Source organism: Neodiprion pinetum, chromosome 7 (genome assembly GCF_021155775.2).
Source record: "Neodiprion pinetum isolate iyNeoPine1 chromosome 7, iyNeoPine1.2, whole genome shotgun sequence".
NCBI lineage: Eukaryota > Metazoa > Arthropoda > Insecta > Hymenoptera > Diprionidae > Neodiprion > Neodiprion pinetum.
This window is the reverse complement of record NC_060238.1, coordinates 19349426-19368612: the sequence shown is the minus strand read 5'-3', so window position 1 is coordinate 19368612 and position 19187 is coordinate 19349426. Positions and strand designations below refer to the sequence as shown.

The 19187-nt window shown below is 36.3% G+C and overlaps 2 protein-coding genes and 1 long non-coding RNA gene across 5 annotated transcripts; 1 reads left to right on the top strand and 2 right to left on the bottom strand.

The window, feature by feature from the left end:
- The first annotated feature begins 1698 nt into the window (after positions 1–1698).
- Positions 1699–4198, top strand: Dcps (Decapping enzyme, scavenger). The gene is made up of 4 exons (XM_046634561.2): positions 1699–2063; positions 2166–2311; positions 2699–3041; positions 3113–4198. Exons 1-4 carry the CDS (start codon positions 1709–1711, stop codon positions 3283–3285), a joined length of 1017 nt encoding a protein of 338 aa, XP_046490517.1. The 5' UTR covers positions 1699–1708; the 3' UTR covers positions 3286–4198.
- exu (exuperantia) lies at positions 3703–8381 on the bottom strand. 3 transcript variants are annotated; one of them, XM_046634557.2, is made up of 6 exons: positions 8199–8381; positions 7172–7491; positions 6485–6766; positions 6101–6296; positions 5182–5324; positions 3703–4769 (listed from the first exon to the last, which is right to left on the bottom strand). In XM_046634557.2, the coding sequence occupies exons 2-6, from the start codon at positions 7463–7465 to the stop codon at positions 4440–4442; spliced, it is 1245 nt and encodes a 414-aa protein (XP_046490513.1). In that variant the 5' UTR covers positions 7466–7491; positions 8199–8381; the 3' UTR covers positions 3703–4439. The 3 variants fall into 3 exon arrangements, with proteins under 3 accessions (XP_046490513.1, XP_046490514.1, XP_046490515.1); XM_046634558.2 differs by lacking the exon at positions 8199–8381 and adding an exon at positions 7772–8022; XM_046634559.2 differs by lacking the exon at positions 8199–8381 and adding an exon at positions 7793–8022.
- Positions 8382–11782: 3401 nt separating this feature from the next.
- On the bottom strand, positions 11783–12654 carry LOC124223191 (uncharacterized). Its single transcript, XR_006884225.1, has 3 exons — positions 12585–12654; positions 12112–12511; positions 11783–11905 (listed from the first exon to the last, which is right to left on the bottom strand). It is a non-coding gene; the product is annotated as an uncharacterized lncRNA (long non-coding RNA).
- Positions 12655–19187: the final 6533 nt, after the last annotated feature.

Genomic DNA, 19187 nt, shown 5'->3' with positions numbered 1-19187 from the left:
GGTGGGGTAAGACAGGGGTGGGGGCCAGACGGTACAGACGTCACAACACGTGATACAATGCATCAATCACAAGACTCAGCGACGTTTAGTGTCTTTCACCGGCCGCCGCCAGCCGACCGAGTCGCATTATAGATGAAGGACGCTCTTTCGTCACTGGACAAAAAACGAAAATTCGTCCTTTCTGTTATAATTTTCCATCTAAATAGTTTAGGTGACATTGATATAATATTTTAACATATTAGTTTGAATCTAGGAGTTAATGTCAGCAGAAATTAGTACACCAGCAGGTGATCGTACGATTTTTCAATTACCGCTCATATTTTTGTCACAATCTTTGTTTTTTTTTTTGAAATTAGCTACTGGGGCACTAGAAGGGGTAATACTGTTTAATACTAAAACTACTAAAATTAAGTCGCTGCTATTTATACCAAACGAGTAAAAAGGATTGGTCTTCAAATAATCATAATAATAGAAAAGCTTTATATTAATGTATGTAGTTCTAGTGTCAAACGGTATCCCATCTTGCTCCATCCCATATTCGTAGACCAAATACAAGGATACCGTACATTTGTACCCATTTGTCTGTATGTCAGTGTATTAAACTTGAATATATCCAACGAAAACCAAGCATTTTCCAATTTTCGTTTTAAATGAATCTACTGAAGCATTTTACCTAGCAATGTATAAAGTACAATACGCCTTTGCCGTCATCTGCACCGCTGGAACGATTGTTTTCCTACGGTTCTATAATCGTGCGATCCAGAAGAAGAAGCAGCTGTTCCTCAAAGCGAATACTGAAAGAAAAAAGAGAGACAAAAAGATAATCGACATGTGTTGTATTACAGATGAGATATAAAAACGATTTCATCATGTAGACCATTTTGAATATCTATTTCATATTTTTCATTATAAATGTTCTGAAAGTAACCATTTACATTTACCCATTTAGATTATGGTTTTGAAAGTATTTTTCGTATTAATTAGATCTATTGAAGCATATCACACAGCAATGTACGTAACAAGGGAATAATCAGCTTTTTTCCCGTGTTGCATATAGGACTTTATCTTTGATTTAACTGTGATCACTTTACTGACTTAAAAAGTGGGGCGAATGTAGGAAGAAGTGTAGTTTAAGATTGAGAAAAAAATAAAATCAGAGAAACTGAAAACCGCTATTCGGTATAACTAAGCTACTTTTTTTTTCACACTTGCGGCAAACAAGTATAAGAGGGAATCATAGGCTACTTTTGTACCGTTTTTCAGGTCAATGAAGTGGCCACTACGATTGAGTCGGGAATAATATATACATAGGTATGGAGGGTCACGTGCGTGAATACGTTGACTAAAAATTGCTGAAAATAGCCAACCATGAGTATTCTTTTGAAACAAGTGACATGGCAGCGAGAGGGCGGAAATAATTGCAGTGCCTCCACTTACCGACTCACTTATGGATTTGCAATGTTAATTAAGTCGGCAACGGTAGGAAATTCTCGTACCGAAGCTTCCAGTCTTGGCCCACGGCCAAGTATCAAAAGGCCCCGCTCAGATGGCTGCTTTAGCAAACTTTGGTCAGTGAGATAAAAAATAATAACAACACTTAACCTAACGGTTTAATTGAATGACAGTTAATTGGTTAGGTTAAACACCGATAGATGATAAATTCGCAACTTTGGAGACAATAATTAAACCGGTAAGTAGATAATCGATAATGGCAAGCGTTGAAAAGGCGAGTGACGAAGCGACGTATGTAAATCCGAAAAAGTTTAAGTCGTCGAACGAGGAACCGAAGGAGAGCAAAAAATACAGTGTGCACGAGTCTTTGAAGGATTTGTCAAAGTTCCAGTTGAAACGTGTGTTGAATAACAATGCGCAAAAGAAATTACTGTGCGTTGAAGGGACATTTGCAGATCACGACGGCGCAGCCATAGTTTTGCTGGAGAAGAAAGCTTTTGTCGAGGAGAAGCTGGACGAGCATCTTTTCAACGAAAGCTCCAAACTCAGTAAAGAATTCGAAAACGATGTTTACGGAAATTACAATTGCTTTCCATCCATTGAGCACAATAGTGAGCAAACTGGCCGATTTCATTCTTCTTTCAACTCTTTTATCTCAATTTAACGATGTGATTTTTCTTGTTTCTGTTTCTTTTCTATATTCTAACTCCAAGGTATTAAGACTACAATCATTCACCCGGCAATGGAAAAACATATTGCAAAATTTGAAAATCAACCGATCCATATCGTTGAAGAAACTCCAAAACTTTACGAGGAAATCACTTTGCCCCATTTGAAAAAGGAACAATTTTCGCTGCAGGTATTTTCTATGTAAATACATAACTTTAATTGACCTTTGATGAATGGAAGAAAGTTACGCAACGAACACTGCAACATCAGTAATGTAAATGAGTGTTGGGTTCATTTTACACGAGCAGTAAATTTACGCTTTATTATAACAAATTTGTCTCGAGTGTTTTTTTAGAAAACTCATTTTTGCACAAATTGATCTTTCATACATGAAAATTGAACCGACAAAATGTTTTAGCATCGTCTACATCATTGCAATAATGTGATCTTTCTAAAGTTGTTATTAATGTTATAATGTTTTTTACTTACAGCGCTGACCTTTTCATCATTTTTTTCATTGCACCACTTTCTTGAGCAAATGTTTAACTCATATTAACCCCTTAATGTTTGTCTACAGTGGGTGTATAACATTTTGGAGCACAAGGCCGAGAAAGAAAGAATAGTCTTTGAGGATCCAGACCCAAAAACAGGCTTTGTTTTGATACCAGATTTGAAATGGGACGGAAGTCTGGAAACTTTGTACCTCTTGGCAATTCCGATGCTAAAGGGAATCAAATCAATTAGAGATTTGGACCAGTCGCATTTGCCGTTGCTTAAGAACATTCGCGACGCCGGCACAAAAGCAATTTCTAAGAAATACAGCGGACTTCCAGCATCGCAGCTTAGAATTTATTTTCACTATCAACCCTCGTTTTATCATCTTCACATTCATTTCACATATTTGAAATATGACGCTCCAGGTAAACCTTATCTTGCACTTTCACTGTATTTCTTTGTATTGTCAAATATTTATGTCCGCCCATTTTTACAGGTATATTCACTGAAAAGGCTCATCTGCTGTCCACAGTCATTAACAACATTGAACTGATGGGAGAATATTATTCTAAAGCTACTTTATCGTTTGTTGTCAAAGAATCGGAGACCTTGTTTTCTAAATATCAAGCACATGGAGTTTTATCCTCACAATCTGTAGAGAAAAAATAGTTCTAAGATTCCTTTGTACTTTAAACACGGCACGTGCAGAGATAATAGTGAATAAATTTTTTTCTCTTTCAATCGTGAATGTTCATACCACTATTTTTATCATAATTATTAGTCTTATGATACACTGTAGAACTTGATACTTAATGTTGGGAAAAACGATGGTTTCCCTATTTTCGTTTCAAATTTGAAGTGGCATCGTTTGATAATGATAAGTATGCAATTGCAAAATTATATATTTATTAACATTTGTTTTTTTAATTATATTAATAATACAATGAGATCCTAACGTAACTAGCACGGTATGATGAATTAATCAACAATTATCCTCATTGCTTTTCAAGTCGTGAATATTTATGTAAGTTTTTTTTTTATTTTTTCATTTATTTACTTTTAGTAATCCTGTAATTATCATGCACCTTGTTTATATTATTTTTTTGCTCGTTTTATTTGTAGTTTTTTCGTTTTTTTTGCTTTGTTTTTTTTATTGACGCAGCATGAATGTTCCGCCAGTTTATACTTTAAAGAAAAAGAAAAAAAAAGAAAAAGAAAAAAAAAGAAAATTAAAAAATTAAAAAAATTAAATAATTGCAATTTTAGTTATGCACAGAAGTTATCCAATGTATTTATAATGACAACAATAAATCGATAATTCAATCATCAAGTGCGATATAAGTATAAATTTTTTACATTGGGATTATTTATTTATTTGTTAATTTTGTGACCCCAACGTAATTCCATAAGGAGATTAAACGAATCTTATTATTTAGATAGAAAACTGAGTAATACAAAAAAATAAATCAACATAAACTCGGTAGATAATAAACAGAAAAAAAAACGAAAAAAATAATACGTTCATTTTGTGACGAACTAAAGTAAATAATATAATATAATATAGTACTATATGAATCGAACCGGACATTGTAGTCTCCAGGACTGACAAACCTGTTCGAATATCACGAGAAATCTAAATAAAACTCTATAACAAGCTAACCTCATCTGCCGTTTTTCTTTTCTTAGTATATCTTTTCTTTTTTTTTTTTTTATCAACATTTTCACTTAGTTTTTAAATATTATCATACCAATGTAGGAAATTCAAGAACAAAAATGTTCATTCTGTATTTGAAATAAGGCACTGGCATCAGGATATTTTGATTTTATTCGCATTTCACATCCGAAGCTTTTACCTCAGCATTTTCCTGGGGTACAAGTTTCTCTTTCAAAGGAGAACTTGTTGTTGTTGTATCTGGACTCTCGGTAGCGGATTCGTTTTTGATGTTCTCTTTAGATTCCACTGCACCTTTGCCAATATTTCCTTTCTTTCCTTCTTTTTTTTCTACACTTAACTTCGGCTTCATCTTTTTTTCTGGGTCAAAGTGACACTCGAGTACCTCCAACAGTTCCTCTTCCTCATTTTCCTTCGCTCCTGTTACTTTCTCTTTTATTAATTTTTGCAAACCCTCCCTTTTCTCGTTCGACCATACTTCCTAAAATTATTGAAAATCACAATCGAGTTAAAGAGATATCTCATTAGTGGGTACAAAATTCAGAAGCTCTCACTCGACTGTTGATTACAAACAAAAACAATGTGACTCAGTCAAAGAAAAGGTACATGTGCGTAGAACCAACAAACTGATAAGAATGTACAAAAACTTGAGTTATCAGTAAAGTAAGAGTGACCATGAAGCATTCATGCATATAATCGAGTTGGTCGCATCGAATTTTTTGTTAACTTGCATAATTTCATCGAAGAAGTTTAACATTTATATAGAATTTATTCGAAGAGGTCAAATAGACAGCCAGAAATCGAAATTCGAAAATTGTTGGTTTACTTCTATTACCGTATTAGTTCCTTATCGAAATTTCGTGAGAAATTTGAATCCTAAAATTATGACTCACCTGCAGTTCTACGTAGTCGACATTAGCCTCGGCTAATAATCGGCGTAAGAGGCTAGCATGTTGTCGTTCGCGGCGACTTTGGCGCAGTAGCATTCCGAATACAGGTCTTAGACTATTTTGACGATTGAGGACCAATTTCAAACCTGTAACACGAATACATTTGTCAAATTCTTTCCAATCATGTATCTATTTCCTTGGTCATCTTTTCAAAAACTAATCACAAGTAGGACTGAAAAATTTTGTAAATCTTGGGAATTTATGTCTTGACAACCAAGTATTCTATTCATTTGGGGTTTGTTTTACTCAAAAGTTTAAGTAGATCGAGTTTTGCTGAAGTATTTTTGAAAATAACGTCGACCGTTTGGCCTGGCGACATGTTTGTGGTGCCCAAGATATCTCAAGAACAGCTCGACCTATTTACTTCAAATTCGAAGACAATATTCCTGGATAGTTTATCCTCTTTGCAATGATCCTACTTACATTTAAGCATCATTTTTTTTCTTACTTAAATCAAATACTGGTAAATTTTCGACAAAAATCTAATGACAATTTCAAACGCTTGCCATTTAGTTGAAAAAAATTTCAGATTGTTGCAAACAGGATAAACTATTCAAGAATATACGGTTTCCAAATTTGAGGTAAATCGTTTAAGCCGTTTCTGACACATCGTGGGCAAAGCAAAACATGTCACGGAGCCAAATCATTGATGTTATTGTCAATAACAATGTTGGCTATTAATTGATCCAAGTGACAAAAATATGTAAATGAAGTTTGATCTACATACTTTTGAATAAAAACAATCGAATTGAATTATTGGTTTTTGAGATATAAATTCTCAAAATTTACCCACCTTCTCAGCCATCAACTTATATCCTTAACCAATGAAAGATATCTGTAGGGAAATTTTGTGCTTTTGTACCAGCTAATTCCTTTTCTTCGACATGCGTTGGCTGTACGAATTCTCTTATTAGTTCTATGGTCCCTTTTGTCGCTGCGTCGCTATCACCACTTCCGCTACTCTCGGCGCCCTTTGCAGTTTCTTCACCAGCGCTCAAGTGCTGTATGACTTGGAGAGCTAGACGCGCTCTATCAACGGCGTTGTCTAACTCTTCTTCCTTGGAATTCAAATACGATATTGATATTAGTTAAGAGATCGACGTAATTTTCCTTTTCCCAATTAGTTGATTACATGAAAACTAACGGATGATTGGAAGATATCATGAAATTCTTAGCGTTTTTGAAATCTGTATCTGCAGATATGATCATTGTTTTTATAATCAGCATTAGAAAATGCAGGGTTTACCTTGTCTAGCATAACACGCGATAATGTGCGTAGGGAAAATGTGCGTACTGTATCGGCGCATTTGACCTCTGCGACGTTAAACCCGTTAGCGAAGCCCTTAACGGTTTGCTTGAATCGATCTAAAAGGTTGAATTTCCTCAGCGATTCAAGCAGCATGGAAGGTATGACTTTGCGTGGCTCATGATAAACTAGAATCACACCATCGGCCGCATCTCCCTTGACCGACTCAAGCCACGTGATAAAATCTATCAGCGCAGATATCTCACTTTTCGTCTTTAGGACCTGTGACAATGACAGAAAAAAAAAAAAATGTATCCGTATCGAAAAACATGTTGCAACGTATTTACTACTTTTCAAATAATGCAAATTTTCAGATTTTACAACGATATGAAATTTACTAATGTTTGTTTACTAATGCTAATCTCAGCAAAGAAAAACTAGATAAAATGATAGAAAAATGAAACATTGTAATATATTGATATTGGTGTTAAATTCTGGTCCGAAGTAGATCGTTAATGCATCATCTGAGTTCTTTCAATTTTTCCATCAACGAAATCAACAACGATGCGTAGAGAAAGTGAGATAAAAATATTCAGCGAGGATTACAGTTCCTGTTTGCTCTGCAAATGAATAGAAACAATATGTGCACAAGGATAAGTGTAACTGCTCTATTTATGGTATCATCACCTTGTTTGTCTTGTTGTCCTTGAGCATTCGGTATTTTCCGATGGTAACAACTCTAATATTGTGCCTCTTTCTGGCAGGTGGATTGAGGTCCTTGAAAGGCATGACGTACTGGCCATAGCTGGAACTCGGCGTATACCCGGCAATTTGGCAAATCTCGTCGATCAGTCTCCTGCCAGTGGCGTCCATGTCCCATCCTACGAGCCTATAATCACCAGACGGCACGCCGACAGCTGGTGACGAACTTACCACCGGGGCGATTGTTTCGCCATTCTCGACTACGGTTGACGACACCATATTTGCTGTATCTCAATATCACTTATCTGAAACCCAGAGGAAATGGGAGAGTTGATTATTACGCCAGGAAGAGTCACACCGGAAAGAACAAGGAAAAATGATGCTGAAATTCATGTTAGTGAGAATCGTTGTCAGGCAAAAAACGAAAAAAAAAAATGCGTGAAAAAACCTGGCACTTGACATTGTCACAACAACGGGATTAACCTCCAGATTAGCGTAGTGTGCTTGAGATAATTCAAACAAAGGTCTTTGTTTTCGGTTCATCAGATAGTAAACAAGAGAGAAGGATAAAAAGGCCGTATTTACGTGTATCGGAATCGTCGATACCTCGTTGACTCGCCTATTCGTAGGCGGAGATATCGCCGCCGGACTAGCAGAGATGAACGAATAAACGTCGACGAAGGAATAAATGAACGGGGTCAAAACTGTGAGATTAAAATGAACAGATTTTCACGATTTTGCGGGGCTCGCGGATGACGGAAGAGATCGCGAACAGGGAAATGCTCGTTGCGTTGTGAGACGAGCCAGTCATTTGTTCACGTTGTTGATGCGGCGCGAAGTTTGGCGAAGTTCCGGGAATGCTCGGAACCCGGCAGAACAGCGCTCGGGGATTTTTTCGATTTTCGGTGACAAAAATGAATCCACACGTGGCCGGCAGTCAGGGCTACCATCTTTGCCGAACTGGCGGAAAGGCCCCGCCCTAAATGAGGCTTATTATATCGCAGGGACTTACCCTCGGCTTAAGTTTAATTTATCCTGGTGCGAAGGGCGGCTCGGAGCTCTGCGGCGTTACGTGCGGCGCGTAATCTCGGTTCCAGGAAAGGCTGCCTGACGACACTCGACTGCTCACCCACTGGCTTCTAGACTCTATAGTCTGCTGATTCCTAAAGCGAAATACACGATGAGAGCTGCGCACGTGTACCGAAGTGGCAAGCGAGTATAATCGCCGCGTTGCGCAGGCGCTCTTCATCCACTAATCGCAGCGCTGGCACATCGGCAATGGCCAATCGCGTGCCGGATGCACTCACTTGAAGTGCGTCGAGTATCGAGATTGAGGTGTCGATCCTCGCTTCAATTTCGTCGAGTGCGTCACGTGGCCGTGACGCGGCATGAATCAAATTTATAAATAAAGATCGGAACCCACAAGCTTACGCGACTCTCGACCGTTTAGGATAAACCGAACAGTCCGTGGGTGTTTAATTTCGGACCATGGCCGACTACGCTGCCGCTTCGTTCTGGTCTGTGATATATTGCTTATGCTGCGTTTTATGGCGGATAATTTCCGTACAAATTTTTGCTCGATTCACATTGCGCCGGTCCGAAAGTTCTTCTTTATCATCCAAGCGCTGTCATTATTTTTTTTTTTATCACAGGTTGGACGGATTCAATAGAAAATGAATATAACGAAATCGCGCTTTATGTATTATTATTTCCATTTCTAAGCTGTCGTAAAACCAACCCCAGAACGTTATGAAAAATATAACATGTAAGCAGTAAATAATTTTGTAAAATGTGCGACATTTACGAGCGATAAAACAGAATTCTTGCAGTCCTCCATTATATCCGAAGAGTTTTACCCGGTTGCAAAAAATTTCAGTTTTAAAATCAAATGGTTTTTCAAAGAAAAATATTTCAGTAAATTTTAGTATTTCTGTATTGTTATGTCTGATAATATAGAGGGTTGATAAGAAGTCAAATGGAGTTTACCGAGAGAATCGTTTTGATATGATTTTTCATAAAAATTTGCAGACGAATGTCAATAACAAAAGTCATTCCTCTCGACAGTTAAGTCTTCAAGTTAAAGATGCGAAGTTTCTTTCCGGCATCATCTGTTAAGTTTCAACACGTTAATGGAGTTATATGAAAACTCCACTTAGCCCGGAAAATAGCGCGGTGAACAGATTCAGTTTAAAACACCATAAAATAGACCAAGTCCAAGGAGCTCGAGGCATGTTCTTAGAAGAGGCCTGAAAAGCGGTGGGTGTCGTCGCCTCAGGGTCGTAAATTTCCTCCTCTTCGATGGCCTAAACAAGCAGGTCAAGTACGTGGAAGAGACGCTAAGCATACCCCGATGTCATACCCCTTCATAGGTGAAAGAAATATTAGTTTGACTATGAATCGACGAGAAAAAGTCCTTGTGAGTACTTAAATTTTACATCGTCATAAACAAAGGAATCTTCCCACCGAGAGAAATTCCTAGTGCAGCGTATAATTATTATATTTTTTCTATTCGTATGAGCAGACCATAACCGTTTCTTTCTGCAATACGTGTATACATTATAACTAATTTTTTTTATATATATATTATACTAATGTTTGTTATTTGACATGGATAAACAATATTTTTGGTAACAAATTTTTTGCATGAAGTAACGACCGACAATTTCTGGTTCACGATGTCGAGGAAAACATTGTTTTTTTTTTTTTTCTCATTCTCAAAGTTCGTCAGGTGGATTCGAACTTTCACACAGAATCAAAACGCCCGCCGTTAGGCAGAATGATAATTTTATTTCGGCACCGCACTGATTTTCACAATATGTAATTGTATATGAAACGTTTTTGTACGCCAAATCAAATGACAGTTAAAGAGCCTGAAGTATAATTTCACCTTTAGCTAAATTCTTAAAACCGAGAATTTAGCTCACAAAAATCAATTGTACTTCATGTATTTAAAAAAAAAAAAAAAAAAAAAACAATAAAAAATAGGTGTGATTCGCTCTGAACTATGTATAAAAAATATAGTTCTGGGTACAAAGTGTAAATTGGTTTAGTACCTGTGACCAGAAAATCTAGTACTATATTGCCTTTTGATTATGGTTACTTGCTCTATACTTTGTTTTAAATAATGCGATAATTTGATATTGGTGAAACAATAAAGTGACGTCATGGCTTTGTATAGTAGGCCTGAAAATATGTAGAAAATATAAGAGAATCAGATTTAACGTGTCAATATAATTAGAAAATATGTAGCGTATAGAGAAAAAGCTCTTTGTAGATTTTTTTTTCTTCGGTAACGTGTAAGGCAGAATTATGCGAATAAATTTTCACCCGTGTTTGAATGCAGTCCCGCTATTTTGGTACGCTGATAAATGGGGCGCAATTTGCCTTCGAACAATCATGGATTGGCCGCCCTTCTATCTCGATATGACATTCGTTTTATTATCCCATTTAATTTTAACTATTCTAACCGTTATACCCTCCGCGGTGGCATGCAATCCAATTAGTTTTTAATTTAACGGTATACACTGCGTAACTCTGTGACGGATGGACGTCCTGGGATATCCTTTTTGGTTATAATCAATTTTAGTTTGTTCCTCGACGTTTATAACCGTTGTCTGTGTAAAAGTTGGCAATTTTTAGCAAGAATTGTTGTAATATCACTAGATTTCGATACTGAACGTAGCTGTGTTTTTCAAGGGTATTTTGATTCGATTCAAACTCCTGCGTTTTTGATTTTTTAGTTATTTTATATCATTGATTATATCACCGCAATCAATCGGAAATATAATTACACTTTTAGAGACAGGGTTTCATTTGAGATGAATGAATTATGCAAGTATAAAATACACGATGAGAATGAAGTTTTTCAGAATTTTCAACAAAAGTGGAAACGACGGATAAACAAAATTGAAATACGAATTATAATCTCAGGCTAGGTGTATGAAGAAATCAGAATTCTGGAGAAGCTAGAAATACGCGAATCAAGAGGATATTAAAAAAACTCTTGAAAAGTTAGGAAAAAAAGTGACGAAATTTTCAAGCTGTATAAAAATTGTTCAAATCTTATTGAAGTATATAGTGAAACAAGAGTTGGATTTTATTTTCGGAAACTCTTGAAAATAACTGGATAACTTCTAATTTCAATTTTTATCTTTCTTGTGGAGATTCTAACTAGTAATTTAACTCTGACAATCTCGAAAATATTTGCTCCTAAATTTCCGCTGTTTCATATATCGTATTTTCCTTCCCCCCATTTGTAAGGGTGATTATTTTTAAAAATGATAAAGCTACGAAAAAGTTTTAAACGTATTAATTAAAGGCGGGAGATTCTTTTGAATAAAGTTGCATTTTACTGCAAAATGATATTCCATGCGGAATAAAGAAGAAACGTAAATAAATAAGTGAAAAAAAAAAATAGTAATCACCGCAAGCATTAAATGTGCGCAACTGAAATTGAGCAAATATTATACGAGATCAGGTATTCATACGAACGTTTAATTTATTCGAGTAAATTATTTCCCTGGCTTGTTTGCGCAAATACATTAATTAGCGAGCGTACACGAGGTATTAACTGCAAAATCGACTCACCTTTTATCTTTAAGACAATTTTTAGCCTGTCAATTTACCCTTTTCTTTTTCTCCTCCGTTATCCTCAGGAAAAATCGCTTGTCAGACAAATTCCGCAGCGATTATTGGCGGCTGTTGCTGATCGCGTGTCGTCTAACGGACAAATATTTATACATTATCGACATTTTATTATATTCAAAATATAAACATGTAAATACATACGTATATATGTATATTTTTCTTTGTCAAAAAAAAAAACAAAAAAAAAAGGAGCCAAAAAATATATCGCGTAGTTACCCGAGATTAATTTTCTTATCGTTTATCGCAATCCATACGATGTGACATTATGTTTTACCCACCAACAAAACAAACGTTCGTCATATTTCAATTTTTTAACGCGATCTCATTGCCTGCCGATCTCTGCTCGTCTCCCTCTTCATCTCCTCTTATACTCGTGCAAAATCCCACCGTTTTTCACATCATGTGTCACTTTCGCCCGATCGACGAACTGGAATCTTTTTCACGAGTATTCGGTATCAAAAATCCACTTCTTTTTCGCTCATTTCGTTCGTGAAAAATAACTGCATATCACGATGTATATGCTCTTATCTCTCTTTATAAAGGTCGGTGGAATATGTAGACCGGAAATTTCGAATAGAGTACTTTCGTTCACTCGAGTAAATGCACACAGCTGTCTCTTACTCATTTTTTTTCTATCCCGATAACGAAAGAGAAAATTGCGGAAACTTCGCCGTTTATCTGCAATAAAATATTACAGTAATTGTTACTTTGACTTGAGGATATTATAAAAATTCTTACGACAAAATCTTACATAATCACAGTAATTTGGTCTTTTCGAATTTCAATCAACGACACGCGGAATGTGAGTTAAAAAATTTCGTCGATGGATCGATTATTATTTCAAATATGAAGCGAAGGTTACTAGCCATATATTTTTTTCACCCAGCAGCACGTAAATATCAACGTCTCGGTATTATCACTCATAATTAATTAACACGAGGCTGAAAATAACAAGGACGTAATATTCACTGTTATTTTTCAATTTGTTTTAATTGATAAAAACATTCTTTCCACCTTCTAAGTAAAATTAATATTTGTTAACGTATTCCTGGTACATACATACGTACATACATACATATATGTATATATGTATATATATATATATATATATATATATATATATATATATAATTATGTATGTATGACAAATTGTAGGCAGGCTCACTCATTTATATTATAGTCATGGTCATTTCGATTTTATAGCAACGTGAGATGTGTAAAAAATATACGTATAATACCAACTGCAAAAACTCGGTTAATTAGAGTACGAAGTTCTGAATTTGTCGCAAATTAACTTCCACCGTATTAAAACCAAGGACAAAAATTTTGCATTCCACGATAATTATTATAGGTTGAGTATAGACACAATTTAATATGCGTATAATATCTCGGGCCCACATTTTGTCAATACTTTATAAGCAACCAAAGCATTCCTGTATAAAAATTTGGATAATTTTTTTACGAGTTCCTAAATGAACAAATGTTTTCAATAATAATATTGAGCAAGAATTTGCATAACGAATCGGGCTAACATTTTTTCATTGTTCGATATTAAATATTATTACTTTCCGCTTCAAGGATATTACTGATAAAGGAATCATTTTTTTCCATCAATGTAGAATTTTCGAAGAATTAATATCAAACATATCGACACTTGATCTGGGAAAAAAAAACGTAGCACAAAACTTCAGAATTCTGAAATTCATTATTATCGTCTCCATTTATATTTGCGATGATGTATCAGTCTCGTTAATCGTCATTATTATTTTATTGTTCATGGCTATACGGCTGTATATAATCACATCTGCGCTCAATTATAAAGGCGCACCTTGTAAATATGTTTTCGTATCTCTCTGCTAAGCGGAAAATATGAGACAAAATATAGAGGTGAGAATACACGCGTAAATTATGAAAAGAGCTGTGTGCTGGGATACAATAAGCTCCTAAACTTCTTTTTCTGAGCTTTCAAGCTTATTGTTAGTCACGCTTTGATGTAATATAATATACGCGCAATGTTCTAGTTTAAGCTCATATGGTACTCCTAACCTTACCGACCGAGAAAAGTAAACCTTTTTTTCAAATTGAACCCCTACCGTTCGTTTGTTTGTGCAATATAAAGAGAGGGAGGGTGAGTTTTCTCGGTCGGTAAGGGTAGGAGTACTACATGACCTTAATTTCAAAATTGGTGTAAGTATGTTGGGAATATATGTATTCAGACATGTATATGTATACTGAACAACAATGATAATTGCCATCAAATATTGAATTTGAAACGAACGATGAATTGAAACTGCAATAACGTATCGATTAATTCTCGTCAATTTTTAGAGAGATTAAAGAGTTTTATATTTATTAAAAAACTTTGTCATTTTTTAAAAGAAGCAGGAGCGAAAAAATAAAACCTGGACGAACCAAGAAATATGTAAACATTTAAAAAAAATGTCCGTAGAGAAATTTTTATTGCTGTTTATATGTCTGAAGCAATTGATTTTTTATTTGTTTATACCTGAGTTAGGACGAAAATCGAATGTACACTTTTGTGTGAGAAATTATACAGACCATGGCAAATAAATGTTTGATTGCTTTAGGCGTGAGGTTTTATTTTGTAGGTACACCGTTTCCCCCGTAATAAAACATAATGCAAAAGCGACAATTTTGTATGATAATAAACATACAGCGAATGACTGTAAAATTTCGCAGACAACTTTTTACAACTCGTGCTTTTCATTCCCGCTAATTTTCCAACTGTTTTCAAAGTTTCGCAAGTTCACAGGACTTGACACAGAGATTGAACAAATTTTTAATCTCTCCTTTATTTCCATTTTGCTTTTGGGACCTTTGCTTGGGGTAAAGTTATGCATGTTTATACTCATAATACACACAAATATACACACTGTATGTACGTGCCTTTTATTCTCGCGAAAAATGTTCGCATCGTTCTTTTCCGAGGCGGTTGCTTTGTTATATTTTTTTTCATTGTTTATGCTTTAGAAAAATCTGTTGTTTCGTTATTAGCTTCAATGCTTTCGGCTGCTTCGTATTTTTCTCGCCTGCAATTTCTGTTTTCAGATTTTCATGTTCCTCTCTCTCGTTATTCTAATCATGGATCTTGTTATTATAACCAGAAAAAATTCCAATCGCGTTACAAATTTTCGACAATTTATTAAACTTTGATTATGAAGTGAAAAAAATTGTTAAAAATATTGAAATTGTTCAAGAAAATTCGTGGTCAAAATTTAATCGTAAAATCATTATTCCACCGAAAGTTCTTCTCACATCTTCGCAGTTACATTGAAGACTGAATTTTTCGTCATCTGAAAAACCTTTTTACTATGTTCAAAACATCATTTGAGACGTTGAAGAAAAAAATTATGGCACCTGATCACCATTGCAGTTATTGGTCAATTTTTAAGTTATATCGAAAAATTATCAATTCGAAAGGAAATTTGTTGAGATTTTCTTCGTATTTGCCTTTTTAGTCGATCATACGAAATAATAATGATAATCTTATAATAAGTGTATAATAAATCTTGTAATACACAGCATAAGAAACACATATTTTTTCCTCTAAAATCCTTACGTAATGCAAAAAAAGACTGAACAAACCAATCACCATAATTTTGTCATGAATGTTTGCGGTCGACTCGCCCTCTTAATTTACGAGGTTAACATGAAAAGAAAGGAGCAAAAAGCAAAGAGCAAAAAAAAAAAAAAAAAATTAAAATAAAAACAAATAAATAAAGATACGAAAAAAGGTAAAATTTTCCCTTCAAATTTCACCAGCTCTTTCCCGTTTACGGTTTTTTGCCTTTGATTAATTATATTATGGCTATTTAAAACAAGAGCACGCTCTGCTCGTACTGTTGTGCCGGTAATTATTCACGAGGCGAGAATATTTAATGAGACTCGTTACCAGAAATTCAGATGTTTTTGATGGTAAAAGCTTTGTGCCTGCCAGAATTTACGTACCTGAAATTTTGTAATTAAAGCAGGCTACTTCCACCTGCAGTTACAACAAAATCATGCCTCCACATACATATTACTATGTAAAAAAAAAAAAAAAAAAAAAAACGTTCTTCTTCAGGGTTTCCGGTTTCAGATAATTTCGTTGACTTTCCTGTGTACCTAATTCCGGGGAGAAAAATTTTCAAAACTTACGAAACAAGTTGAAAAACGAGTGGTACGTACAGTACATCTACGTGCTAGAATCTGTCCAACAAGGAAGGTATTCAAAGTCTATTCCTCCGATTTCATTTCTTTGTCAATACGTTATATAGTAGGCTAAAAACTAAACGACAATTATGTTTTTTTCTATCTGCCATTAGACACTTCAAAGGGGTGAAACCACCGTCCAAAGTAAGACGTGCCAAGGGGATATTTGGCACTTTCACTCACAAATACATCATATTTTTTTAACAAATTCAACCGAAAAAGTTTTCTCATAGCGAGAAATGAAAAATGTAATTCTTTCAATTAAAAAAAAAAAAAAAAAGAACTGCCATGCCAAATCTCCTCTTGACATTCCTTACTTTGGAACGTGGTTTCACCCCCCCCCCCCCCCCCCCCCCCTCAAAGTGTTTAATAGCAGGGAAAAAAAAAAACAATGTGTCGCTTAGATTTTGGTCTACTATAACATGTTAAAAAAAAAAATCGAATCGGAGATATCGACCTGGAATAATTTCCTTGCAAGTTACTGTACTCCCTTGGCATTGATAAGGGAATAACGAGTTCCGCGATATTGCGGGATAGGCACGGTGTAACGAGAAACGTTTTCGTCGGCGCAACGCATCGCCTGAATCACCCCCGCAACGCCACCTCGCATTACTTTTAAAAGGGGACCAGGCGAACACCCCCGCAGCCATCCGGCGACCCACGTATGTAGTTATTCCGCCGCAACCCTTGCAATTTATTCGCACAATTACCGCCAGCCAGCCAGTCAGCCAGCCGAGTAACCGGCCACAAAAATGCCCAACAACTACATGATCGCACAGATTAGCGGTCACTTGTCTTTCCCATTAATTATCAATGCCTCTCTGTCTTTCTTTTTCCCGCCCTTTCTCTCGCGCTCTTACTTTGTTGTTGGTGCTGCTGTTTTTTTTATTGTTTTTTTTTTTTTTTCAATTTTTGCAGTCAGAGTTTGATAAACAGCCGAGTTTGTTATGAGACATCAATCGAGCCAGTAGCTTTGCAACATTCCTTTCATTTACTGTTTCGACTGAGGAAATGAAGATGCTGAAATTACGTTTCAAACTGTATCAGTTCCCGGAACCGCTTAAGACCTACTGCAGCAGAAATGTTTTCTTAATTATAGGATTTCTAGGAGTAGTTCTATATCGCAGATGGCTTCGGCCAACTTTTAATAACTATACTTCCAAGTTGACTGCGAGTTTACGAGCCTTGGGAACTGCAGGGCTTTGAAATAAGCAACGAAGTTATTAAACCTATTCATCCTGAGTTGGTTCATACCATTCAACTTGCATTTCAACATTCAGGTTGTCTGCTTTAGGCAACTTTCCCGGCTTGAATTGTAAATGACATCTACAATCGATAAACTAACCATGAACGATACTCGGTGTTCGATATTCCGTTAGATGTTAAAAGTATGACCGAAATATTCCTGCCATCGTCTTCTTACTTGTGAAGTGTAGCCGGGTGATGAATGACCCATAAAAATCATCTTATCGCTGAAATAAAATCGCAAGTGGGAGAACGGGGGCCATATTAGTTTCCGTCAACGTTCACTAATTCCGCATTACGACGCTGTCATCGAGGCTATGGTATGTCAGAAACACTTTTTCACTTATAGAAAAACGCGCTCTTTGTTTGATCGCGAAGGCACGGGTTGTTGACGGCGAGTTACGGAGGGAAAAGTGGAGAAAAGAAGAACTAACAAAAAAAAAAAGGGGGGAATTGAATCCTTTAACCCTCGCAACAATTAAGCTGCAGCCCAGCGATTTAGCAACGGTCTGGAGTTACCGAAGGACTAAATCGGCGTAGAAAGACGGCGAAAGAAATGGGAATGAAGGTAATGAGCGGAACTTGGCAATAGCTGCTGAACCGGGTCTGCTAGGGTTTTCCCTCCTCATCCTCCTTCTTTTTCCACCTTTTCCCTAGCTGCCACCTCTTCATCTCGCAAGTTCCTGTGCTCGGGTCGCAGTCCGGTAGCTCCCGATGGGACGGATCGTAGGCATTAGGGGATCATTTATCTTACTTAGGTCCTGCGGGGAGGAATCTGCCTGACCTACCGTGGTCACCCGGGACCCCAGGAATCCCTCTCGCCTCCAGGACGTGCCCTCCATCCCAGTCGACAACCTGCGAAACCGCGCCTGCACAACGGTGGAGGTACGTCGAACAGCGATCAATAGCTATTAGGAATTAGACTTTACCAGGCTCAGCAAGGCTCAGCTATACTCAGTCTTCGTATTCGATACCCAAGCCCGATGCTCGGGCCGCATGCAGAGGACGATTAGAAATTTCTCTCAATCTTTTTCTCCCCTTTTACCCCTTGGGACAGCATATTCTCAATTCCTGGTCGTCGGAGGGTCTCCAGCTTTCGTTCACTCTTTTTCAGGCATTCAACTAGCACTGCGTTGAATGGACTTTGGTCACTCTAATCCAGTGAAGGGGGATGATTCAGCTCATTCAGCACCCTTTAAAGCAAATGTCAAGGATGAATGGGCTTTTAGGTTCCATAATTAGAAGGTTAAAAAATTATTGGGGTCATTTCAATCATCATAGAGATCTTCAGAGGTCACTTGAAACAAATGTTACGAGTAGTTATCTCCAAAGTCGATGAAAATAGTTGATAAATTGCGTAGGTGCTGCACCCCAAATGTTCGTTAGTACTTAAATTTGCGTGTTACAACTGTACTATAATATAAGATTATCCGTATGTTTTTTGGTGCATCGATTTTGTAACTTGGGCGAACCTGCTCACTTTTTACATTTTCGTCCCACGTGAAGTTCCTCACGCGATTTTGTAACTATGTAGCTTGTGAAAATGTCACATTGTGTCATCACTATTCTTGAAATCTGGAGAATAACGTTTAGTCTACGGTTTAGTGAAGTTTTCTCGCAAAGTTACTTAATCCATAACCTTGTTTTGTTGTCATTTCACGTTTCTTACATTATAACTCATCTCAATTCCAGTCGTACAGATTCATTCATGAATTTATGTCTAGCTATCTCACGCACGATGTCTCAATTTTCATCAAATTAAAAGCTACAAAATCGCGTGGATTGCATACTTTTGGTATTTTCACCTAGTTTCACAAAATTGATATCCGAACAATATTTGTGAATCTGTTCAGTGAGAAAAATGAGCCTTAACTACTAGAATCGGATTGAAAACACC